Genomic DNA, 10,004 nt, shown 5'->3' on the forward strand with positions numbered 1-10,004 from the left:
GCTGAAAAAACCAATGCTTAAACCTGAGCTGTGGAGACAGAGTTGGAAGCAATTCTTGAGTTACTGGAGTCAGAGTTGGAGTTGGTTAGGTTAGGTTAGGTAAGGTTCGTCAGGAAACAGGACAAATGTTTCCTGACGCGGGTCTTAGTCAGATGATGACCCGCCTTTGGAGCTTTTGGTCATCTGACCGAGGCCTTCCGCTGGCTTACCGGTCCACCCCTTTAAAAATTATGTTCATTTATAACCATTGTTTTTTTTTTGGAGTTGGTAAAATGAAATTAAAGGCATCAGACATGGGGGTGCCATAAATAAAGGAACTAGAGTTGAAGGTTTTATGTACTGACTCTACAGCCCTAGTTTAAACCATTTTTATCTAGCATATCTCATCTCAAAGAACATTAGCCATTATACAACCAACTATTATTTTTGTTATTTTTGTACTTATAGAAATATACAGTTACTTATAGAAATATACAGTTATTTTGTATATTTTAATTTACTAAACAAACACTATTTTACACATAAATACTGTAACTAACATAGCATTTATGTGAATCAATATAAAAAAACACTGATCCACTTCAGTTTCTAAATTATCATTTATGAGGAACTCTATCAAACAGAGTTTCTTAAAATCTAAATAAATGGATTATTATTATAATCAAGGGGGAAGCGCTAAACCCGTAAAAAATAATTATAATTATAATAATTATAATTATACAGTGATACCTCGAGTTACGAATTAAATTCGTTCAAGAAGGCTGTTCAGGTGCCGATACCAAACGAATTTGTTCCCATAAGGAATAATGTAAATTAGATTAGTCTATTTCAGACCCCCCAAAAATACACTTACATAATTATTTGATTTGGGAACTGTTCGAAACTCAAGGTACCATTGTAATTTGGGAACAGTTCGAAACTCAAGGTACCATTGTAATTTGGGAACTGTTCGAAACTCAAGGTACCATTGTAATTTGGGAACTGTTCGAAACTCAAGGTACCATTGTAACTTGGGAACTGTTCCAAACTCAAGGTACCATTGTAATTTAGGAACTGTTCGAAACTCAAGGTACCATTGTAATTTGGGAACTGTTCGAAACTCAAGGTACCATTGTAATTTGGGAACTGTTCGAAACTCAAGGTACCATTGTAACTTGGGAACTGTTCGAAAGTCAAGGTACCATTGTAATTTGGGAACTGTTCGAAAGTCAAGGTACCATTGTAATTTGGGAACTGTTCGAAACTCAAGGTACCATTGTAATTTGCTTGCATGAGCAAGTGCACACAAATTATAATTATAAGCAACAGAAAGTGCTAAACCTGTAGGGGTAATACAGTGCCTGGGAAATGGGAGGCATTCAGGTTCAATCCAATGAAGGGAAGGATAGCTCTGGTTCCTTGGATCAAAACTCCCTCACTGGCATCAAGGCACCTAAAGGAAATTTATCAGCAAAGTGCATGCTGTGACACACTTAAGGTTGCCGCAGCAACATACAATACCTCCACCTCTGAAGTGCCATCCTTGCTGCCGCCTTCGATCATATGCTTTGTGCCTTTTTTCTTTTGGAATTGCCTTAGCTGCAAGAAATTTGGAAGAAATGTGTATTAGAAGAATACAAACATTATATCTTTTAAAATTTAAATTGACAAACTAGCAGGGTAATGAATATGACAAGATTCTGGTGGGATTTTTAACCCCAGAGGGTTAGCCACCTAGGATAACTCAGGGTAGGGAGTGTTAGCCACCCAGGATAACCCAGGGTAGGGAGGGTTAGCCACCTAGGATAACCAAGGGTAGGGAGTGTTAGCCACCCAGGATAACCCAGGGTAGGGAATGTTAGCCACCCAGGATAACCCAGGGTAGGGAATGTTAGCCACCCAGGATAACCTAGGGTTGGGAGTGTTAGCCACCCAGGATAACCTAGGGTAGGGAGTATTAGCCACCCAGGATAACCCAGGGTAGGGAGTGTTAGCCACCCAGGATAACCTAGGGTACGGAGTATTAGTCACCCAGGATAACCCAGGGTAGGGAGTATTAGTCACCCAGGATAACCCAGGGAAGGGAGTGTTAGCCACCCAGGATAACCCAGGGTAGGGAGTGTTATCCACCAAGGATAACCTAGGGTAGGGAGTGTTAGCCACCCAGGATAACCCAGGGTAGTGAGTGTTAGTCACCCAGGATAACCTAGGGTAGGGAGTGCTAGCCACCCAGGATAACCTAGGGTAGGGAGTATTAGTCACCCAGGGTAACCCAGGGTAGGGAGTGTTAGTCACCCAGGATAACCCAGGGTAGGGAGTGTTAGCCACCCAGGATAACCCAGGGTAGGGAATGTTAGCCATACAGGATAACCCAGGGTAGGGAGTGTTAGCCACCCAGGATAACCCAGGGTAGGGAGTGTTAGTCACCCAGGATAACCCAGGGTAGGGAGTCTTAGCCACCCAGGATAACCCAGGGTACGGAATGTTAGCCATACAGGATAACCCAGGGTAGGGAGTGTTAGCCACCCAGGATAACACAGGGTAGGGAGTGTTAGTCACCCAGGATAACCCAGGGTAGGGAGTATTAGTCACCCAGGATAACCCAGGGTAGGGAGTATTAGTCACCCAGGATAACCCAGGGTAGGGAGTGTTAGCCACCCAGGCTAACCCAGGGTAGGGAATGTTAGCCACCCAGGATAACCCAGGGTAGGGAGGGTTAGCAACCCAGGATAACCCAGGGTAGGGAGTGTTAGCTACCCAGGATAACCCAGGGTAGGGGGTGTTAGCCACCCAGGATAACCCGGGGTAGGGAGTGTTAACCAGCCAGGATAACCCAGGGTAGGGAGTGTTAGCCAGCCAGGATAACCCAGGGTAGGGAGGGTTAGCCACCCAGGATAACCCAGGGTAGGGAGTGTTAGCTACCCAGGATAACCCAGGGTAGGGAGTGTTAGCCACCCAGGATAACCCAGGGTAGGGAGTGTTAACCAGCCAGGATAACCCAGGGTAGGGAGTGTTAGCTACCCAGGATAACCCAGGGTAGGGAGTGTTAGTCACCCAGGATAACCCAGGGTAGGGAGTGTTAGCCACCCAGGATAACCCAGGGTAGGGAGTGTTAGCCACCCAAACCCAGGGTAGGGAGGGGTAGCCACCCAGGATAACCCAGGGTAGGGAGTGTTAGCCACCCAGGGTAACCCAGGGTAGGGAGTGTTAGCCACCCAGGGTAACCCAGGGTAGGGAGTGTTAGCCACCCAGGATAACCCAGGGTAGGGGGTGTTAGCCACCCAGGATGACCCAGAGTAGGGAGTGTTAGCCACCCAGGATAACCCAGGGTAGGGAGCGTTAGCCACCCAGGATAACCCAGGGTAGGGAGTGTTAGCCACCCAGGATAACCCAGGGTAGGGAGTGTTAGCCACCCAGGATAACCCAGGGTAGGGAGTGTTAGCCACTCAGGATAACCCAGGGTAGGGAGTGTTAGCCACCCAGGATAACCCAGGGTAGGGAGTGTTAGCCACCCAGGATAACCCAGGGTAGCGAGTGTTAGCCACCCAGGATAACCCAGGGTAGGGAGTGTTAGCCACCCAGGATAACCCAGGGTAGGGAGTGTTAGCCACCCAGGATAACCCAGGGTAGTGAGTGTTAGCCACCCAGGGTAACCCAGGGTAGGGGGTGTTAGCCACCCAGGGTAACCCAGGGTAGGGAGTGTTAGCCACCCAGGATAACCCAGGGTAGGGGGTGTTAGCCACCCAGGGTAGGGAGTGTTAGCCACCCAGGATAACCCAGGGTAGGGAGTGTTAGCCACCCAGGGTAACCCAGGGTAGGGGGTGTTAGCCACCCAGGATAACCCAGGGTAGGGAGTGTTAGCCACCCAGCATAACCCAGGGTAGGGAGTGTTAGCCACCCAGGGTAACCCAGGGTAACCCAGGGTAGGGAGTGTTAGCCACCCAGCATAACCCAGGGTAGGGAGTGTTAGCCACCCAGCATAACCCAGGGTAGGGAGTGTTAGCCACCCAGCATAACCCAGGGTAGGGAGTGTTAGCCACCCAGCATATCCCAGGGTAGGGAGTGTTAGCCACCCAGCATAACCCAGGGTAGGGAGCGTTAGCCACCCAGGATAACCCAGGGTAGGGAGCGTTAGCCACCCAGCATAACCCAGGGTAGGGAGTGTTAGCCACCCAGCATAACCCAGGGTAGGGAGTGTTAGCCACCCAGCATAACCCAGGGTAGGGAGTGTTAGCCACCCAGCATAACCCAGGGTAGGGAGTGTTAGCCACCCAGCATAACCCAGGGTAGGGAGTGTTAGCCACCCAGCATAACCCAGGGTAGGGAGTGTTAGCCACCCAGCATAACCCAGGCTAGGAAGTGTTAGCCACCCAGCATAACCCAGGGTAGGGAGTGTTAGCCACCCAGGATAACCCAGGGTAGGGAGTGTTAGCCACCCAGGATAACCCAGGATAGGGAGTGTTAGCCACCCAGGATAACCCAGGATAGGGAGCGTTAGCCACCCAGGATAACCCAGAGTAGGGAGTGTTAGTCACCCAGCATATCCCAGGATATGGAGTGTTATCCACCCAGGATAACCAATACAGGGAGTGTTAGTCACCCAGGATAACCCAGGATAGGTGGTGTTAGCCACCCAGGATAACCCAGGGTAGGGAGTGTTAGCCACCCAGGATAAACCAGGGTAGTGAGTGTTAGCCACCCAGGATAACCCAGGGTAGGGAGTGTTAGCCACCCAGGATAACCCAGGGTAGGGAGTGTTAGCCACCCAGGATAACCCAGGGTAGGGAGTGTTAGCCACCCAGCATAACCCAGGGTAGGGAGTGTTAGCCACCCAGCATAACCCAGGGTAGGGAGTGTTAGCCACCCAGCATAACCCAGGGTAGAGAGTGTTAGCCACCCAGGATAACCCAGGGTAGGGAGTGTTAGCCACCCAGGATAACCCAGGGTAGGGGGTGTTAGCCACCCAGGATAACCCAGGGTAGGGAGTGTTAGCCACCCAGGATAACCCAGGGTAGGGAGTGTTAGCCACCCAGGATAACCCAGGGTAGAGTGTTAGCCACCCAGGATAACCCAGGGTAGGGAGTGTTAGCCACCCAGGATAACCCAGGGTAGGGGGTGTTAGCCACCCAGGATAACCCAGGGTAGGGGGTGTTAGCCACCCAGGATAACCAGGAAAGCCAGTGTATCATCAAGGATTTTCTGCCTTATTTCAAACAACGAAGAAAAAAGCGGCAAACCCGCAGGGGCGACCCAGCATGTCAACATCAGCTGATCTCCCCCCCCCCTCAATGTTTACATCCCAAAACACCTCTAGTTATTTCCATCATAACAGCCACGAATCACCCTAAATCACCAACAACCAACCACACCACTAACAACCAGTCACCAAACTATCATTTCCCGTTGCAAACTACCCAATTCAAGAGCAATTTGAGGTTATTTTCCACCTTTTTCCTGGCGGCAGCGAGCTTGTGCTTCCTCTCAGAGTCTGCCATGTTGGAACTTAAGGGGGAAACAGTACTAAAATATTATTTTTGTAATTATTATGAACATTTTTTTGTTTATATTGAGTTTGTTGCTGGGGATTATTTATTTTTTTGGGAGGATGTGTGGTGGTGGGTGCTTTTACTATTACTACAATTCTTAGTACGATTACTACTACTACCACTGCTACTACTACTATTGCAACTACTACTACTACTACTACTACTACGCCTGGGCCCTGCCACCACTCACCACCACCACCACCACCGGCCTGTCCCTGGGCCACCACCACCACCACCTACCACCACCTACCACCGTCCCTGGCCACCACCACCACCACCTGGGCCCCACCGTCCCTGGGCCACCACCACCGGCCACCACCTCACCACCTACCACCACCTCACCACCGTCCTCGCCTACCACCTACCACCACCACCACTGCCCTGTCCTGCCTACTACCTACCTACTACCTACCGTGCTCCTGCCACCTACCATCCAAGCTACTACTCACACTGGTCCCTCGCTGCCACTACTACTCACTACTACTACTTCTGGGTGGCCCGGGTGGCCCTGGTGGCTAAAGCCCCTCCCGCTTCAATTACCTGACGGAGGGTGGGCCCGGGTTCGATTCCCGGCGGGTGGAAACATTTCGGCACGTTTCCTAACACCTGTTGTCCTGTTCACCCTAGCAGCAAATAGGTACCTGGGTGTTAGTGGACTGGTGTGGGTGACTGGAACGATACACAAATAACTCGCACATAAAAGAGAGAAGCTTACGTCAATGGTCCAAGTCTGACCGAAACGTCGTCGTAAGCTTCTGTCTTTTATGTGCGGGTTATTTGTGTACAGGTAGAATACACCACGTATACCTGGAGTATACCATGTATACCTGTAGGTTGTTAAATGTATACATCAGGCCAGCCACATAGTTGTTCTCATGATGAGGGAATATACCTAGGGTATCCCGGGGGTCAACGCCCCCGTGGCCCGGTCCATGACCAGATCTTCTGGAGTTATCTTAGGTAATTTACACTATGTATGATAAGTATACTAAATATACTTATTTAGACTTAAGAAATCTTCTATTATAACCTCCCACGATTCTAATGTATACTTCTCTTCAATATACCCTGGCTAGTTCTCTTGTCTTCAATATACCCTGGCTAGTTCTCTTGTCTTCAATATACCCTGGCTAGTTCTCTTGTCTTCAATATACCCTGGCTAGTTCTCTTGTCTTCAATATACCCTGGCTAGTTCTCTTGTCTTCAATATACCCTGGCTAGTTCTCTTGTCTTCAATATACCCTGGCTAGTTCTCTTGTCTTCAGTATACCCTGGCTAGTTCTCTTGTCTTCAATATACCCTGGCTAGTTCTCTTGTCTTCAGTATACCCTGGCTAGTTCTCTTGTCTTCAATATACCCTGGCTAGTTCTCTTGTCTTCAATATACCCTGGCTAGTTCTCTTGTCTTCAATATACCCTGGCTAGTTCTCTTATCTTCAATATACCCTGGCTAGTTCTCTTGTCTTCAATATACCCTGGCTAGTTCTCTTGTCTTCAGTATACCCTGGCTAGTTCTCTTGTCTTCAATATACCCTGGCTAGTTCTCTTGTCTTCAGTATACCCTGGCTAGTTCTCTTGTCTTCAATATACCCTGGCTAGTTCTCTTGTCCTGTCTTCAATATACCCTGGCTAGTTCTCTTGTCTTCAAAATACCCTGGCTAGTTCTCTTGTCTTCAAAATACCCTGGCTAGTTCTCTTGTCTTCACTATACCCTGGCTAGTTCTCTTGTCTTCAATATACCCTGGCTAGTTCTCTTGTCTTCAATATACCCTGGCTAGTTCTCTTGTCTTCAGTATACCCTGGCTAGTTCTCTTGTCTTCAACATACCCTGGCTAGTTCTCTTGTCTTCAATATACCCTGGCTAGTTCTCTTGTCTTCAATATACCCTGGCTAGTTCTCTTGTCTTCAATATACCCTGGCTAGTTCTCTTGTCTTCAATATACCCTGGCTAGTTCTCTTGTCTTCAATATACCCTGGCTAGTTCTCTTGTCTTCAATATACCCTGGCTAGTTCTCTTGTCTTCACTATACCCTGGCTAGTTCTCTTGTCTTCAATATACCCTGGCTAGTTCTCTTGTCTTCAGTATACCCTGGCTAGTTCTCTTGTCTTCAGTATAGCCTGGCTAGTTCTCTTGTCTTCAGTATACCCTGGCTAGTTCTCTTGTCTTCAGTATACCCTGGCTAGTTCTCTTGTCTTCAATATACCCTGGCTAGTTCTCTTGTCTTCAATATACCCTGGCTAGTTCTCTTGTCTTCACTATACCCTGGCTAGTTCTCTTATCTTCAATATACCCTGGCTAGTTCTCTTATCTTCAATATACCCTGGCTAGTTCTCTTGTCTTCAATATACCCTGGCTAGTTCTCTTCTCTTGTCTTCAATATACCCTGGCTAGTTCTCTTGTCTTCAATATACCCTGGCTAGTTCTCTTCTCTTGTCTTCAATATACCCTGGCTAGTTCTCTTGTCTTCAATATACCCTGGCTAGTTCTCTTATCTTCAATATACCCTGGCTAGTTCTCTTGTCTTCAGTATACCCTGGCTAGTTCTCTTGTCTTCAGTATACCCTGGCTAGTTCTCTTGTCTTCAGTATACCCTGGCTAGTTCTCTTGTCTTAAATATACCCTGGCTAGTTCTCTTGTCTTCAATATACCCTGGCTAGTTCTCTTGTCTTCACTATACCCTGGCTAGTTCTCTTATCTTCAATATACCCTGGCTAGTTCTCTTATCTTCAATATACTCTGGCTAGTTCTCTTGTCTTCAATATACCCTGGCTAGTTCTCTTGTCTTCAATATACCCTGGCTAGTTCTCTTCTCTTGTCTTCAATATACCCTGGCTAGTTCTCTTGTCTTCAATATACCCTGGCTAGTTCTCTTCTCTTGTCTTCAATATACCCTGGCTAGTTCTCTTGTCTTCAATATACCCTGGCTAGTTCTCTTGTCTTGTCTTCAATATACCCTGGCTAGTTCTCTTGTCTAGTCTTCAATATACCCTGGCTAGTTCTCTTGTCTTCAATATACCCTGGCTAGTTCTCTTATCTTCAATATACCCTGGCTAGTTCTCTTGTCTTCAATATACCCTGGCTAGTTCTCTTCTCTTGTCTTCAATATACCCTGGCTAGTTCTCTTGTCTTCAATATACCCTGGCTAGTTCTCTTGTTTTCAATATACCCTGGCTAGTTCTCTTCTCTTGTCTTCAATATACCCTGGCTAGTTCTCTTGTTTCAATATACCCTGGCTAGTTCTCTTGTCTTCAATATACCCTGGCTAGTTCTCTTGTCTTGTCTTCAATATACCCTGGCTAGTTCTCTTGTCTTCAATATACCCTGGCTAGTTCTCTTCTCTTGTTTTCAATATACCCTGGCTAGTTCTCTTGTCTTCAATATACCCTGGCTAGTTCTCTTCTCTTGTCTTCAATATACCCTGGCTAGTTCTCTTGTCTTGTCTTCAATATACCCTGGCTAGTTCTCTTGTCTTGTCTTCAATATACCCTGGCTAGTTCTCTTGTCTTCAATATACCCTGGCTAGTTCTCTTGTCTTGTCTTCAATATACCCTGGCTAGTTCTCTTGTCTTCAGTATACCCTGGCTAGTTCTCTTGTCTTCAATATACCCTGGCTAGTTCTCTTGTCTTCAATATACCCTGGCTAGTTCTCTTGTCTTGTCTTCAATATACCCTGGCTAGTTCTCTTGTCTTCAATATACCCTGGCTAGTTCTCTTGTCTTCAATATACCCTGGCTAGTTCTCTTGTCTTCAATATACCCTGGCTAGTTCTCTTGTCTTCAATATACCCTGGCTAGTTCTCTTATCTTCAATATACCCTGGCTAGTTCTCTTGTCTTCAATATACCCTGGCTAGTTCTCTTGTCTTCAATATACCCTGGCTAGTTCTCTTCTCTTGTCTTCAATATACCCTGGCTAGTTCTCTTGTCTTCAATATACCCTGGCTAGTTCTCTTGTTTTCAATATACCCTGGCTAGTTCTCTTCTCTTGTCTTCAATATACCCTGGCTAGTTCTCTTGTCTTCAGTATACCCTGGCTAGTTCTCTTGTCTTCAATATACCCTGGCTAGTTCTCTTGTTTTCAATATACCCTGGCTAGTTCTCTTCTCTTGTCTTCAATATACCCTGGCTAGTTCTCTTGTCTTCAATATACCCTGGCTAGTTCTCTTGTCTTCAATATACCCTGGCTAGTTCTCTTGTCTTCAATATACCATGGCTAGTTCTCTTATCTTCAATATACCCTGGCTAGTTCTCTTGTCTTCAGTATACCCTGGCTAGTTCTCTTGTCTTCAATATACCCTGGCTAGTTCTCTTCTCTTGTCTTCAATATACCCTGGCTAGTTCTCTTGTCTTCAATATACCCTGGCTAGTTCTCTTGTCTTCAATATACCCTGGCTAGTTCTCTTATCTTCAATATACCCTGGCTAGTTCTCTTGTCTTCAATATACCCTGGCTAGTTCTCTTGTCTTCAATATACCCTGGCT

The 10,004-nt window shown here is 46.8% G+C and overlaps 1 protein-coding gene across 2 annotated transcripts in view; it reads right to left on the reverse strand.

Moving 5' to 3' along the window:
* LOC128701745 (golgin subfamily A member 2) overlaps positions 1-5,482 on the reverse strand; it is a 47,576-nt gene extending 42,094 nt beyond the window's left edge. For both annotated transcript variants that reach the window (XM_053795647.2, XM_053795646.2), the window contains exons 1-2: positions 5,427-5,482; positions 1,501-1,578 (exon numbers count right to left, since the gene is read on the reverse strand). In XM_053795647.2, the coding sequence (XP_053651622.2) occupies positions 1,501-1,578; positions 5,427-5,474 (126 nt within the window). In that variant the 5' untranslated portion in view covers positions 5,475-5,482. The remainder of the gene's footprint in view (positions 1-1,500; positions 1,579-5,426) is intronic.
* Between the last annotated feature and the right edge of the window lie 4,522 nt (positions 5,483-10,004).

This window comes from Cherax quadricarinatus, chromosome 96 (genome assembly GCF_038502225.1).
Source record: "Cherax quadricarinatus isolate ZL_2023a chromosome 96, ASM3850222v1, whole genome shotgun sequence".
NCBI classification, from domain to species: Eukaryota; Metazoa; Arthropoda; class Malacostraca; order Decapoda; family Parastacidae; genus Cherax; species Cherax quadricarinatus.